The sequence below is a fragment of the Theropithecus gelada genome, chromosome 4 (genome assembly GCF_003255815.1).
Source record: "Theropithecus gelada isolate Dixy chromosome 4, Tgel_1.0, whole genome shotgun sequence".
NCBI classification, from domain to species: Eukaryota; Metazoa; Chordata; class Mammalia; order Primates; family Cercopithecidae; genus Theropithecus; species Theropithecus gelada.
The window spans coordinates 78,879,363-78,895,951 of NC_037671.1; the positions used below are offsets into that span (position 1 = coordinate 78,879,363).

Consider the following 16,589-nt stretch of genomic DNA (forward strand, 5'->3'; position numbering starts at 1 on the left):
CTTCAATAGAAAGAATGACAAGAGTTACTCAAAGGAACCAAGTCGTACCTTCATTAGGTGCTGCATCTGGCAGACCTGGATCATGAATACTTCAAAGCCATGATACCGAATAAGGGAAAAAGACTAAAGACTAAAGCCTGGAAAAGAGAAACAGGCCTCAGCAAATACTAAGAGAACTTATGAGAAATCAGATTTAATCTCCATTTTCAGAGAGTGGAATTAGAACCAAGGTAAGTTACAGGAAAGTAAATTTCACCTCAATTCAGGAAATTTCTGGCCAGTGGGTCTTTCCCTTTTGTACATAGAAGGAGCTGTCTCCTTTGGTAATGGGTTTCCCATCCTAGTTTTGAATGAAATTTAAGCAAACCTAAAGCCAAATATTATAGCAAATTGAGCTCAGGAGCAAAAGTCTTTATTTTAAAAATGAGAATTACTATCTCCCTATCCTGTTCATTCCCAGCACAGCTCCCTGACCCAGGTTTCCATCATCTCTTGCATTCTAGTGGTCTCCAAGTCTGCCTGCCTGTCAGAATCACCCGAGGGAGCTCAGATTATAGTGTCCAGTCCTACCCGCAGAGATTTGGATTCAGTAGGTCTGGGGTAGGACCTGGGAATCTATGATTTGACACTTTAACCTTTGCAGACTCTTAAAGCGTTAAAAAATAGTTTGTAATGAAAATATTTTGAGACTGATTTCTAAAGCTTATGCCAAATGGGACTGATTTGTTTAATGTGGTCAGCAATCATACAATTTTATCTTTATTAAAAGGCTACATAACAATTATATAACTACACGTTTGTCAAAATTCAAAAACTGTTCAGTAAAAGGAGTCAATTTTACTATTTGCATATTATTCCTTTATGAAAACTGAGGGGGGCCGGGTGCAGTGGCTCATGCCTGTAATCCCAGCACTTTGGGAGGCCGAGGCAGGCGGATCACTTGAGGTCAGGAATTCAAGACCAGCCTGGCCAACATGGTAAAGCCCTGTCTCTACTAAAAATACAAAAAAAAATTAGCTGGGTATAGTGGCATGCACCTGTAATCCCAGCTACTCGGGAGGCTGAGGCAGGAGAATCACTTGAACCCGGGAGGCGGAGGTTGGAGTGAGCTACGATCACGCCACTGCACTCCAGCCTGGGTGACAGAGAGAGAGAGAGAGACTCCTTCTCCAAAAAAAAAAAAAAAAAAAAAAAAAAAAGGGGGGTCTACCTGAAATGGGGTTTCCCTTGAATACCTTCCACCAATAAGTTTTTATTCTTAATCTGATTTTTATCTTAAGATCACATAGTATGATGGAATAGACAGAACAGACTCTGAAGTCAGACACTACTCCTTTGGAGTGAAGTGATTTTGGCCAGATCACTTGGTCCCTGACCTCTCAATGCTCAACTAGTAGAGGAAGAGACAGATACGAGAATTCAATTGCTATGCAGTGTGATAAGTGTAATGTCAGAGGACTGTCTCATGTACAGTGGTAGGACAGAAAAGGGGAGAAGGCAGGGTTTAAACACAGACATCTGAACTTTTTTTTCAAAGAAGAGGAATTTGCCAAGCAGACAGGGAGAAAAGTCCTTTTGCAGGGGGCAGAATTAGAAAGACCTATAAAAGTTCCCTTAGCACAATGACAAGAGATATGCAAATGAGAATATCTGAATACCCTGAGAGAACTGAATGTATAAACAGCCCAGAAGCAAGAAATAAAACAATTTGGAAACTAAGCAGACCTGATGAGAGGATATATACAAAGGAAGAGGGCAGGAAATGACTGTGATGATCCCCTGAGTGGTCTTACAAACTACACTGAGGATGCTGGAATTTATCACGCAGATAATGAAGAAATATTTGTTTTGTTGTTGTTTGTTTGTTTGTTTTGAGACTGGGTCTGGCTCTGTTGCCCAGGCTAGAATGCAGTGGCATTATCTCAGCTCACTGCAGCCTCCACCTCCAGGGCTTAAGCGATTCTGGTGCCTTAGCCACCCAAGTAGCTGGGACTACAGGTGCATGCCACCACATCCAGCTAATTTTTGTGTTTTCTGTAAAGACAAGGTTTTGCCATGTTGCCCAGGCTGGTCTTGAACCCCTGAGCTCAAGCAACCCACCTACCTCAGCCTCCCAAAGTGCTGGGATTACAGTCATGAGCCACCACACCCAGCTGGTTTTGGCTTTTAAAAGATCATGGTATAGGCAGTGGGGTGTGGACTGAGGGTAAGGGGATATGTCAAGAGGCAGGAAAATCAGCTGCATCAGTGGTTCTCAACACTTGTCTACTGCTAGACTACCCATGTAAGAATCATGTGCTTGTTAAAATTATAGATTCCCAGGTCCTACCCCAGACCTACTGAATCAAAATCTCTGCAGGTGGGACTGGACACCATGATCTGAGCCTCCCCCAGGTGATTCTGACAGGCAGGCAGACTTGGAGACCACTAGAATGCAAGAGATGATGGAAATCTGGGTCAGGGAGCTGTGCTGGCAATGAACAGGATAGGTAGGTATGAAAGTTTCATGGGGGAAATCTCCAGACTCCACGACTGTTGTGGATGTGAGAGAGGAGAGTCAAAGAAAAGTCCAGGATTACTCCCAGATTTCTGTGCTATGCGGCAACACGGATAGTGAAGTCATGATCCAGAACAGAGTAAAGGAAGAGGAGCAGATCTGGCAGAAACCGATCAGGGGAATATTAAACATCTAGCATCTGAGCTACTTGTGGGACAGCTAGGTGGAGGCATCCAGTAGCCTCTGGTGCTGCGGAGGAACTGCCAGGGCTGTGGACACACAGAGGGGTCACTGGACAATGACAATCACACCAGAGTTTGAGGTCACAAGGGAAGGAGCATGTAGAGTGAGAGAATAACATGAAAAAGGAATGACTCTAAGGACAGTTGAAGATGAGTGGGTGAAATGGCAGCAAGTAAGCCAGAGAGGCAGGAGAAGAGAAAACCATGTCACAGAGACCAAGAAATTTCCAAAAGGAAAGGGTGCGGAACATAATCTATAGCTGGAGAACCAACTGTTGTTGCCTTTTCTTTTTTTAATGAGGAAATAGTTACTTCATAGGGTTAATATGTGATAACTAAATGAACCAAAGTATGTGAAGGTTCCTAGCACACATGGACACCACGACGTCACGTATTCCCTTCTGCTGCAGCCTATTCTCTCTCAACTTTACATCTTCACAGTGTGTCTCATGTCAGAGATAATCTGAGTCCCTCCCCTTAAAAGTCAAGCCCCTCAGTGTCTTCCAGGATTTTTCTTCTCAACCTGTATTCTGAATATGGACTCTCAAATCAGACTTACAAGCATTAGACTCCTCACTTACCAGCTGAATAAACCCAAGTTACTTAGTGTCCCTGGCCTTATAGATGATAGTAGGGCTGTTGTGAGGAATAAAACAATATGTAGACAGTATCTGACACACTGTCAAGAGTTCAATAATTTTTGGCATTTCATTATTATTGACACTGATCAACCACTAAATCCTCCTCTGTCTTCAAAGAGAAGAGTTAAACCAAATTAAATAAAAATTACCATGAATAATTAAACTTAGAAGAGTTTACACTGAGAAGAAAAAAACGTTTTATGACAGACTGAGAAGACATTTTGTAATTCTGTATTTATTCAGGAGATAAAATACATAAAAATTTTCACTTTGATTTTTAAAATTATTTAGAAAGGCTAATTTTTAAAAACTCTTTTTCATGACAATATAAACCAGATTTTAATAAATAATAAAATGCCTGTAATCTAATAGTTTTCAATTAACTCAGGTAACTTCTACTTAATATACAAACAACTATAATTAATACTTACAACAAATTATCAGTATTTTTATTAAAGCAACTTCCTTAAAAACCTCTAATAAACCTATTTTTTTTCTAATTTCTTTTAAAGCTTTTTGCAACTCAGGATCTCCACCAGTCAGAATAAACTATCTTCCCCAAGTAATCTAAGTTAGTAAAGTTTTACTATAATCTCCCAAAAGGAAAAAATAGTACTTAAAAAATGTTTAGAACATCCAAACCCCTAGGAGAATTAAATAAAAGGTATACAAGAATACAGCAGAAAATCATCTTAGATGATGGCAAGGGGAGTCACATGGAGCAGAGGCAGCTTGATACAGGGAGAGGAACAAGACATGAATTAAAAACCTAAATTCTAGCTCTCATTTATTTTCTAGCCCCATGACTATGAACCTGAAACTCAGAGCCACTATTTTCTCATATGTAAAGTGAAGGTGATAATAAGATTAACCAAATCATTGGCCCTTTTGATTCAGGTAAAATGAGCAACAGTTACTGATCAATATAATATGGTTCTAGAAGACACACAAAATTCCTGTTAGGATAAAAAATAAATAAATCTTCTATAAAACACATGCTATCATTTGATATTTAAGGATAAAAAATAAATAAATCTTCTATAAAACACATGCTATCATTTGATATTTACATTAATAACTTAAGCACGTTTAAAAATTCTTCTTTTTCCATAAGAGTACATAGTAGTAGATTGCAAAACAAATTAGGAATACTCCATTCCCTTGTTATTCAAAGTAGAGTCCATGCACCAGCAGAAAGGCATCACCTGGAACCTTACAAGAAATGCAGAATCTAGGCCTCACCCCAGAACTACTAAATCAGAATCTGCATTTTAATAAGATTCCACAGTGACTTAACCCATTAAAGTCTAAGGAGCACTGCTCTGGTCTACTCAGAAATGTGAGCCTACTTTAACAAGTAATTAAGTCACAAAATAAAGTTGGCTTGATTTCTTCCTAGATTCTATCTGAATAAATCAGTGACTTCCTCATCTTCTAAAACCATCTATACTTGTTTAATCTACCACAAACAAAAGAAGAACACAAGTCTAACAATCGCTAAATATTGAGCAGCTTCAGGAGTATATTCAAGACACCAAGAAGTCTGTACTATATTATTCCCTAAAACTATCCATCCTTTAATTTGTTAAAACCAACAGTTGCAAATTAACTCCTTTTTTTTTAACATCTGGCTACTAATCACTACTAATATACTAAGTGATATTATTAAAAATCTATTTGCCTTTACTGATTACAACACACAAAGGTTACCTATTAGTATGTCACACTGTACACTGCAAGTACCCCAAAGGGTAACTGTAGTCTTTTTCTTAAGGAAATAGTCAATGTCTTCCTCCATTTCTTACAAATGTCATGAGGGCCAATGTTACAGCCCTTATTCCTTGCTGTATCTCTGTAACAATGCCAGGTATGTAAGAGTCTTCAAAACATTTGTTAAAAGAAATTTTCAATGAAAACTGTAGATAACAGCTATCAAGAAGAGTCTGGGAAAGAGCTTATCTCTAACAAAGGGAGTAAACGATATATACCTTAAAGGCCTCTCCTAGGCTCAAATCTAAAATGTGATGCTTAATAGATTCCTCAAGCCATGTCTATAATTGAGGTGAAAAAGGCAGAACTAGAAGAGAAGGGCCTTTTAAATACAACTGGACAAATGAGGCAGGTAATGAACACTCTGAGATACACTCTAGAAATAAACAGATTCTGAAGGTGGCGGGTAAAGAATAGTATGATCAGTTTCCTGTTTAGTCAGCATGATTAGCAGGGAAAATTTCTGTTATAACCCCTATGTACTCAAAAAAAGAGGATGGAAGGTTTGAGTTTGGAAGAGCACCTGGATGAATGGGAGGAAAGGGTAGCTTTTGCAGAATGCAGGGGTAGACAAGGCAGAGGCTGGGCTACAAAGCGGCAAAGAAGTCAGAATGTGATGGGCAGACAGGAGGGAACAGAGACCTTCACCAGCAAAAGAGGGGAAAGCTGCAATGTCTCAAGGTATGAGGGAGCAGATGCCCTGAGAGTCATTCAGCACAGGGTTAAAACAAGATGTTTCCTCTAACTCAGTTCTGTAACAGTTACCCAAGAGCCTGAAAGAATGCAGGATAGAGTCAAAAAGCAGAGGAAAAAAGAATTTTCATTGCAAGTTTGCCTGAATAGAGATCATAATAATGGTAGAAAGTGAGAGAAATTACAAAATTTCCTAGAGCAAGCAAAAAATAAGAACAGATTCAGAAGCTGTAAAGAAGAAAAGACAGTAACACAGACGAGAGAATCAATGTGTGATTTCAAGCTGAAGGCTGGTTACACTGGGATTTAATCTGACAGGGTTAGTATTAGATGAATCAGGTTCAGGGAAAGTCAGTTTACTCACCTGGAAAATGGGGATAATAACAGTACCTAGCCCAAAGGAATATGAGGACTAAATGTGGTAATACATATAAAGCACTGGACACAGTGCCTGACACTTAGTAAGCATCCAATAAATGTTCACTATTATTACTGGGCAATAAAATGGTATTTATTGAATAAGTAAGTAGATTATGCTGCATTATAAAAAGGTCACTGTTGGGAAGGAGAAAGATCTTGATCCTATTCCAGTTCTGTTACTTTCTAGCTATGTAGCTTTGAGTCTATTTCTTCATCTACAGATGGTTAAATAATATCTAACTTATAGAGATGATCTGAAGATTAAATATAAGGTATATAAAATGCAGTACTACAGCATCTTAAAATGGTCCTATACTAAATGCTCAATGGTTGTGAGTTTCATCATGTGCAGATGATATCTGGTTTCAAACTCCTGACCTCAAATGATTCACCAGCCTCGGCCTCCCAAAGTGCTAGGATTACAGGCGTGAGCCACCACACCCAAGTGCAGATGATGTCTAAATTCATGACTTCAGAAAATGGCCTATTCATAAAAGCCAATTCATAGGGGAAAAGGAGACAATTTCAAGGGGGAAAATATATCTCAAGAGAGAGAGCTGAAGAATGCTGCCTCGTTTCCTGGAAGCCAAGATCAGAATACAAGTAGTTTCCTTCTCTCCCTGTTTCCAAATTTTGCTAGGCTTCTCAGAAAAAGTAGTCATAAAACTTAACCTGGGAGTTCCAAGTTCAACCATCCACTCAGTGCTGCCAATGAACTCAAAGCTTTAAGAAAATTGAAATGGTGCTTCCCTTTAGCAACAAAGATGGAAGATACCATTAGAGTGTGTGAGTTAATGGGAACTTTAGCCAAAATCTTCCCTTGACTCTAACAGTTCTATAAGTTGAATAGTCACTGGGTAAAATACTGTTAGTCCTGAATGAATTTCATTATCCTTTCACTAACAAGTTTCTAGCTCTTGTATTACGCAATTTCGCAAATACTTTCATAATTCACTTTGAATAGACTTTTTTAGAACAATCCTACGCCATCATATGGAAGTTAACCATCTTCTCAGGCTAAATATCACATTTTGTATTCTACATATATTCACATATTTGTGTATGTATATAGTATATGAATAAATATCACTTTGTAGTTTAATCTCATACACCAGCCTTTATAGCACCTTTGAATATTTAGATGTCTTTCTTTAGATGATCTCTAGTAATATTATGACTGCATTCAGATTTAGCATTCTTAACAGTGACACTTTGTAGATAACAGTAAAAAAAAAAAAAAGAAAGGTAAAATAAAAGAGAAACATAGATTACAGGCCTGGTTATTTCTTTCTTGCTTGGCTAGTGTGATGGGAAGACAAGGGCACTTGGCTAGGGACAAAACCAGTGCACACTCATTTGCACTATAATGACCACCTACAAAAGTTACTTAACTTCTGTAAATCTCAAGGACTTCTAAATATATGGAAAAATGCCTTCAAGACCTATCTCCCAGAGTTATTGTGAAGTTCTTGGCAAGACTATAAAGCAAAATACAAAGCTGAAGTTTTCTTTCTTGTTATTTGCTACTTTCTAGCCACTTGGATTTTTTTAAGCCAACAGCTATATAGTCTCTTTATAAAGTCATTTTACTTTAAACTGAAAAAATAAAGAAGAATTGACTGTTTTACCATTGAGCACTGAAGAGATCATTTCTACAGGTGCTAATGTATTAATTTTACAATATATGAAATTCTTGCATTGTTGTTTAAAAAAAAGCACATAACATAAAATATACCATCTTAATCATTTTTAAGTGTACAGTCCAGTAGCATTAAGCATATCCACATTGTTGTGAATCTCTGGACCTTTTCTATCTTGAAAAACTGAAACTTTATACCCATTAAACAAGTCTTCAGTTCTTCTTCTCCCCAGGCCCTAGCAAACATCTTTCTATTCTCTGTTTCTATTAATTTGACTACTTTATTTATTTATTTATTTATTTATTTATTTATTTATTGGGCCAGGATCTTACTCTGTCACCCAGGCTGGAGTGCAGTGGCACAATTATGGTTCACTGAAGCCTTCACCTCTCAGGTTCAAGTGATCCTCCTCCCTCAGCCTTCTCAATAGCTGAGACTAGAGGCATATGGCACCAAGCCCGGCTAATTTTTAATATTTTTTTGTTGCCCATGTTGGTCTTGAACTCCTGGGCTCAAGTGATCCTTGAGCCTCCACCTCCCAAAGTGCTAGGATAATAGGCATGAGCCAGTGGGCCCAGCCTGAATTTGACTACTTTAGAGGGTCCATACAAGTGGAACCATAATGCCACATACGTAATTAACTTTTTGTGACTGGACTATTTCACTTAGTATACAAGGTTCAACTATGTTGTAGCACATGTCAGAATTTCTTTCCTTTTTAAGGCTGAATAATATTCCATTGTATGTATATACCACGTTGTGTTTATCCATTTATCCATCAATGGACATCTGGGTCGTTTCCAACTCTTAACTACTGTGAATAATGCTGCTATGTACATGAGTGTGAAAAAATATATAAAATTAGTTAAAAACACACATCTGTGCTCAAGTTTTTGTTTGATAAGTGAATAAAAATGAAAACAGAAAAGTCTGCTCCTTGGAATTCTGCAGTTCAAAATCACAAATGCTTTTATGTGATTATACCTGACAGTGAGTAACTGATTCCCTCAATGGATTAATGCAATTGTCTTTCAAATTCCAAAAATTTTACTCTAATACAATATAATCATAAATAAAACATCATACTAAGGTATTTGTTTACATATAATATTTCGTGAAGAAAAATATATGAGAAAAGATTTTAAAAATTTGTATTTTGATTTGTTAATGAACATACTGATACCAAAACCACTTAGTTTCTTTTGTTTTCTCTTCTGTAAGACCTACATATTTTCATCAATTTCACAAAAATCTTAAGCTATACTTCCAAACTTAAAAAAAATGCTCATATATAAAGTGTTTATAATAGAAAATCATTTGTAATGATGTATGTTAAAATTTCACATTTTCTACTGGAAAAATATGAAGACTGAATTTAGACTGATACCTAGGCTGCTGTTTTAGGAGATGTTATAAGGATTCAATAAAGTAAGTCTTAAAGGTTATGTAGTTCAACCCTCTCATGGTACAGGTAGAAATAAGAGACCCAAAGAGTCATGAATAACTTGCCTAAAATGACATAATATGCCATCCTCCAAGGCTGAGTATCACAAAATAAATGTAATATACAATTGAGATAATTTTATTCTTTAATATTATTGCTACTGTTTTTGATAAAATAGTTGGCTCTTGGTTATTCAAGGAGTCTAGATAATTAAATAGGTATAGTGTTATAGCAACAAAAGCAATGTTATTTCAAAACAGATGCTTAAATATCTGTATACTTTTGTTTCTCTATTCCTCTAGCTATTTCTTATAAAGCAAATTTTAAAAAGTAAAAAGGACTAAATAAGAATCTGTTATTTGTACTATTCAGGCAGTGTTGATAACAGTTTTGCTGGAAAATATTTTATTTATTACAGAGAATGAGGTTTCTGAATCCCTGATAAATGTATGTTTATTTGAAACTGTTTTACCTATTCCAAGAATGAAGAAAGTGACATCTATATCTAGACTTTTAGAGTCAGGTAGAACCTTACAGATTACCTAATTTAACCCTCTTAATTTACAGATGAACAATGCTGAGAATTGGAAAGGCAAAGGAACTTGTCCACACTCTCACAGCAAATCAGCAGGGCTAAAACCTAGGTCATCTAAATCCCAATCCAGAATTCTTCCCATTCACTATACCACACCGCCCTCCTCACTTCCACACAAGGCAATGCTTCTGCATAGACAATGAAGAGAACAATCATATCTGATTTTATATGTCTTGAAATCTTCATTTCTTATCTGTTTTGTGCTACTTAATGGCCTGATTTATTCATTAACTTTAGTTAACAGCAACTGAATTAATGACCAACTGATAAAAAATATCATTCTTTTAAAAAACTCTCTGGCCGGGGCACAGTGGCTCGTGCCTGTAATCCCAGCACTTTGAGGGGCTGAGGTGGGCAGATTACATGACACCAGGAGTTTAAGAGCAGCCAGGGCAACATGGTGAAATCCTGTCTCCATTAAAACCAAAAACAAAAACCTTCTATAATTTAGTGTGGTCTAAAGCCTTATTTATGTTTAGCAACCACAATATACCAAGATTCAAAATTATGCTAGATTAAGAGCATCATCTCCTGATACATATCAAATCAACAAATATATGTGATCATCTCTGGTGTTGGAGAGAAAAATACAAACGAGTGAAGTGGTAAATAACAATGAAAGTTTACACAGTTTGATACTAGGGTCATAGAAGGAATGGCACAGGAAACACATGAGTAATTGCTAAAGACAATGAGCTCCTGTGAGACAACAACTTGCTCCAGGGTACCATGAACAAGAAAGGCTTTGCAAAGGAGGACTACTGTACTGGGTTCTGGTAAAAGGTATCTGGAGAAGTAAACAGGGAAAAGATGGGTAAAGGCAAGGGGAATGGTGGGATGAGAAACATAAAGGTGGACATGTATACATTTTACTCAAGGGTCAGTGAGTTATCCCAGTTGCCTAGAGCTGCAGGTCTTTGGGAAGGGGAACACTGAAGGATCAAGCTAGAAAGTTAACGTGGACCTTAGCTTTAAAAGGCCATGTGTTTCCTCCCCTCTCCTTTCTGAAATCCAAACCCATAAGATTTTAAAAAATATATTCTAATGGAAAATAAAACAATAGCACCTTCTTTTGTTAATAGGCAAAATGTCCTATAATGAAGAGGAAAAAAAGCCATCTAAAGTGAAAAAAGATGGACTCTGTTACACTACTCATTTCGGTGTGCTAATATATGCCTAATTCGTAATAGTAAGTGGCTCAATAAATGAAATATACTTATGTTAATAATGTTAAATCATTTACAGGTGACATTATCCACAGGACTTGAGAGAAAAATAAGAAAACAAATTGAATTTTTAAAGGATGACCAAGTGCTCTGTGGCTCTTAAGATTACAAAAGTGCCAACTGACATAATTATCTGCAAAATTCTTAAAACTTCGTCTTCCTAAGCCAAAGAATCTAAGTTAAAACAGTTAAAACTGTGTCCTGACACCAGTTTTAGAATCTGCATTGTTTACCCTCCTGGAATTCCACCTGCAATAGGATATTTTACTGTATGCTATCATTGGGGAATGGACAAGAGCATTAGCTATTAAAGTCTAGCAGTCAGCCACCAAAAAATCAGATTGGGGTGAAGGAAAAGACAATAAAAACCAAACCAAAACAAAAAACCATAAATTGGCATGGACCTCCCAGAGGCTTCAGGGAGCTTATGAGTAAAGGATAATTAGGACCTCACTGAGAACAGTGACCAAGGGAGATCCCGTGTTAGGAGCCGGTGATGTTTCATTTTTTTTTCTTAATTAGCTGCCTACAACTTGGAATCAGAATGTCTTTTCTCAAAGAAACATTCAAAGAAAACTGCCTTACCAGGCTAAGCCAAACAAAGAAACCTATTTTAGATAATAACATAGATGAAAAACTAAATATTAACTGTGACAAATAATAAAATTAATGTAAGCATACTGTACAATATTTAACACACATGCTCCTCTGGGGCCTAGCAATCCCTAAGACAAACCTGCTTTTACTTCAGCTTATTGAAGCTGAGTTAAACATCCCCTCCCACTAGCCTCCAGCTCCATCAAACCTGGATGACCCACTGGCCTGGCCCTTAAGCACCTTCCCAGTTTCCATGGTTTTCAGTCAAGCTGTTCCCCTTGCCTTTGACACCTTTTGCCCTAGTCTCCCTCTCCAAATACTCTGACAGTAGTCCCATCAACTCCTCATTCAAGGGCAGAGGGAAGTAAACTGTGGTGAAGCAGCTAAAATATTCTAAAAACAACCTGTATATTCCTTTCAGGTAGGAGAAGGAGAGATGAGAAGAGCAGGGAAGGACTTTTCTGATCTTCCCTAGGACCTAGCTAGGCCTGAGTCTGACAGATCACACTGCTTCCAGACCACAATATCGAGGAAAGGGGAATGACAGTGACCCCCTAGACTTTGCAAGCTACATGAGGGCAGTGACCAAGTGTCCTCCTTCCCTCCCCAGAGCCTAGAACTGTGCCTGTACGTGGCAAGTAAATACAGAAAGAATGAATGGTATCAAAAGCCTGGCTTCCACATTTTGTCATCCTACAGCTCTCCTCCCTCTTCCTGTACCACTTATCCCTTCTCCTTTCTGACCCCTCCAAAGTGAATTCAAGGACCCAGCAAGTTATGCTCTAACTGCAACTACCAAGTGGACAATTTTTTTCACCAAAATGTGGGGTACTGTATCTGTGAAAAGAGGGCCAATGCCAACCATTACCACCCCCAACCAACAGCACTCATACTCTGTGAACAACAGCTATTTAGAAACAAATGTTCAAAAGATATATGGCCTCACAGGAGAGACCTGGCTTTACTGTAAGCATCCTACTAACTCTCTAAGGTGTTCATAGGCTAAATGTCAGGCATGCAAAAAGCTATTAAACATTTATTAAAAGCATGAATAAATGAATAATGTCGAAAAGTTGGGTATTCATAGATTGGGGAATATTTAGATTCATCAGTTTTAAAAATGTATATACAACTTTTATTACATACATACTTTGAGCCTAGGACTCCAATCCTAATAATTTAAATGTACTTATGAAGTGAAAGAATAGAAGAAAAAAACTAACATGATGACATGGAATACCTACTAACAACTGGTATAAAGTCCTACACTAGCCTATACTTTAATATAAACCAACGCTAATTTCCTCGTTCAAAATGTCTATAAATATAGAGAAATAAAAATTATTTTTGTTGTTTTTCTAAAAGTACAGTTCAAAATTTCAATTCCAATGTACAAAGTGTTAATACGATAGTAAAAGTAACATTTTTGTTGTTAACATATTATGGACCATATTTTGCATTTGCTACACATGTGCCTTTGAAAAGCCCAGTTTTCAGACATTGTTTTGGATATGTTTGGATATTTAAAACATTATTTGATATAATAGCACAAAGTGGCACTTGATGAATTAATAAAAGAATGAAAAAAGCATGTAACTACAGCACTAGGAATGAGAGCAGCCAAGGACAAGGAGCCTACCTCATTTCTTGCTCTCCCTCAATAATTTGCATCCTTTCACCACACTCATCACTATTTCTCAAGACCATCTTTCTTTCCCGCCCATTTTTGTTTCCCCTTCTTTCCAAACATCTGACTCACCAACTTTTGTTTAACCTCATCTAATAAGCTACTTTTCCACTTTGCTATCCCCCACCCAGATTTTCATCAATTATGCTGAGAGGTGGAATCAGAGCAGAGTCAGTGAGTGCAAAAAAAAAAAAAAAAAAAAAAAAGGAACACGAGTTGCACAGAATGAAGGAGAGTAAACGTAAATGGGACACCAGACTTCAAGTCTACTCGGCCTGGACCTCAAAAATACTCCTCCTTACACAGCAGTACAGCAGAACAGACTATATCCACTAAGCCTCTCTGTTGGTTAAGAAATACCATCTGCCTACATAAGGTAGCTCATTACAGAAAGCAAGGAAGCAGTCTCAGGTTTCGTAAGTGGATAGTCAAAGCACAAGCAAACACCTTCCTTGGGCCTGCTAGTGAGAGGTCACTTGTGTTCTAGGGCTACTCTCACTTCTCAGGCTTGGCCTACAATATTATATTATTCTATATGCCCTTCAAAACCTAGTAGCAAGCTTTCACATGCGGCAACTGCACAAAATGTCCTGTTTCATTTGTGTGTGTGTTTGTGTTTTTTTTTTTTTTTTTTTTTTTTTTTAACACAAACATCATTAGGAAGGAATTCACCATCACAGAAAGGTGTATTCTACCTTTGCCCTCGATTTTTCCTTCTGAGACTCAAGAGACGGGAAAGCTCCGAGATAGGATAGGAATGACAGGACTGAGAACTCCTGGGTGTGGCTCTGGCTATATGGAGACTGGAGGATCTCGACAGTGTCTAACTCCAAGGTATGCAAAGTGCAATTACCTGCTAAAGAACTTGTCTGATGTTCAGCTCTATACAATTGTGTAATGGGAAGCCCTGATGCAATGTTTAAAGAACCGAAATCATAGACATGAAGGGAAGGGCACATCTTTACCAGTTTTTGCAGGTACAGTGTAACATCAGTGTAACAGCACATAGAAAAAACAAAAAAAAACGTGGAGAAACACTCCATTGAAAACTGCATTTTAACCATTTTCAGCTGTAATGGCTTATTAAATAGCTTATTTCCCAGTGTCAAAGTTGAGATCTTCTGAAAAAGAACATACTTTTCTAAAGAAGTGAATGCAGTATTAATGTCAAATAATCATTTTGTCTCACACAAAAATAATTCCAGCAAACGTTTTTCCCACAACATAAGCCCTATGTATCGGACTACACTTATGCTGTAAACCACTGTCTCATTTAACAATAAACACAAAAACTACAGGAATACATTTTCATTTCGAAGTAGGGAAGGCAGAGTCATAGATGGAACGTTAATATCCTTCACTGATAGGATGCAGTGTGATACTGCAAAAGGATCAGAAAAATTCACATCGTAAAATCATTTCTGAAATCCTTTAAACCTTATTTTAGATTTCAAAAACTTTTCAATGTTTTAAAATCAAAAGCAGCGAAGCAAATGAAGAAATAACCGGTAAAATGTAAAAATACAATATCACAATTGGGCGCTAGGAAACCTGCATAAATCAAACAATTGACAGCCCTGCCAAATTAACCGCAACAGCTAAAGAAAAGTTTGCTGATTTAAGAACTGTATATATGTAGGCATCTGGGACAACCTCTAGGTGTTGCTGTAGAGACCCCATTCCTAAAGACTGATTTCTTACCCGGTGTTTTGGCCTCCCCCTCCCTCTGACTGCACTGCAGTGCGCAAAGCCATTACAGACAATCACTTCAAACATATTTGCTGTTGAAAATGCCTCGGAAACTAACAATTCTTCAAGGTTCAAGGAGCCAAACAATGTTATTTTACTTTTCAGTCCAAATTATACTATAGATGAAGGAGCTAGATAGAAGAAAAGATTAGCAGGGTTGTGTCAAAGCAACCAGGAGGCTGAAGAAGCCTCCTGTACCTTCAGCTGCCGCTGAAGCCCTCCTTCCTCCTCAGCCCGCTCTCCACACAAAATAGGACTAAATGTTAAAAGGAATCCTGTGCACGGGGAAGAACTGTGAAGCAAGCTCGGGAGATGTGGGAGCAGAGGGTGGGGCGGCTCCTGCGAGGAGCTCTTGGCTGTACAGGCTCCATCTGATGTGTCAGCTCCCGCATCCGAGAGCTGATGAGAGATGGAGGCAGCTCAGAGGAAAAATCTGCGAGTGTCGGGGGAGGGGAGGCCTTAACATTCGGATCAGATTAACCAGTGTTCAACCGCAATGCCCCCGTCAGCCCCTCCGCTGATCCGCAGCATCTGAAAGCCACAGGGCGCGGGGGCCTGTGGGGCCCGGCCCGGGCGCTCCGAGACCAGGGGTCGGTGACCCCCGCGGGGGACCGAGCGAGGATGGGGAAGTCAGCGGCTTTACCTGCGATGGACCAGGTCCAGCGGTAGAACTCCACCGTGTCGTTGAGTGCCGTGGACACTACGTTTAGGACACTACCCGGCTCCGAGTCCAGGAGCCCCATCGCGGCGATGAGCTGGCGCTGGCGGCAAAAGAAAGAGGAGACCCCAAGAGAGGGCTGACTCCGGAGGCGGTGGCGGCCGACGGGGCGAGCGGCGGCCAGGGAACCCCTCTAACGGCGGCGGCCCGGCTGCGTCTTCTCCTCCTACTCGAGGCGCCGCGGCGGCGGGGATGCGGCGGCAGCGGCGTCTACTAGCAGCGCCGAGCAGCAGGCGTCGTCAAGGTTCCCGGGAGAAGGAGGAGGAGGTGGTGGAAGCCCAGCCGTCAGCACAGTGCGCTGCACCAGTCTGCCGCCTCGCGCCGCCGCCCCTCCAATCTCCTCCGCTGGCGTCACGTGGCCGCGCGCGGGGGCGGGGGGCCGGCCGCCCCTCCTCCCTCCCTAGCGCTGGGACTCGCGGGCTTAGAGATGCTGCGCTCACGGGTGCGACGTGAGCCGGGCTTGCGCAGGCGCGCGCGGTCGCGCGGGAGCGGGACACCTGGGCCCCTCCTTGCCCCCTCCCGGCACGAGTGGCCCCATCATCCTTCCCCGCCCCTCTCCCGGGCATGGGCCCCTGCGGAGGAGTTCATTCACCGCCTCCCCACGGGTGACTTCTTATCCGCCCAGGATACGTCCTGGGAAACAGGACACGGGAAGAATGGGTGTTCTGTG

The 16,589-nt window shown here is 39.6% G+C and overlaps 1 protein-coding gene across 1 annotated transcript in view; it reads right to left on the reverse strand.

Moving 5' to 3' along the window:
- The window catches only part of ELOVL4 (ELOVL fatty acid elongase 4), a 33,188-nt gene extending 17,145 nt beyond the window's left edge, over positions 1 to 16,043 (reverse strand). The window contains exon 1 of the mRNA XM_025383778.1: positions 15,845 to 16,043. Coding sequence (XP_025239563.1) covers positions 15,845 to 15,944 — 100 coding nt within the window. The 5' untranslated portion in view covers positions 15,945 to 16,043. The remainder of the gene's footprint in view (positions 1 to 15,844) is intronic.
- Between the last annotated feature and the right edge of the window lie 546 nt (positions 16,044 to 16,589).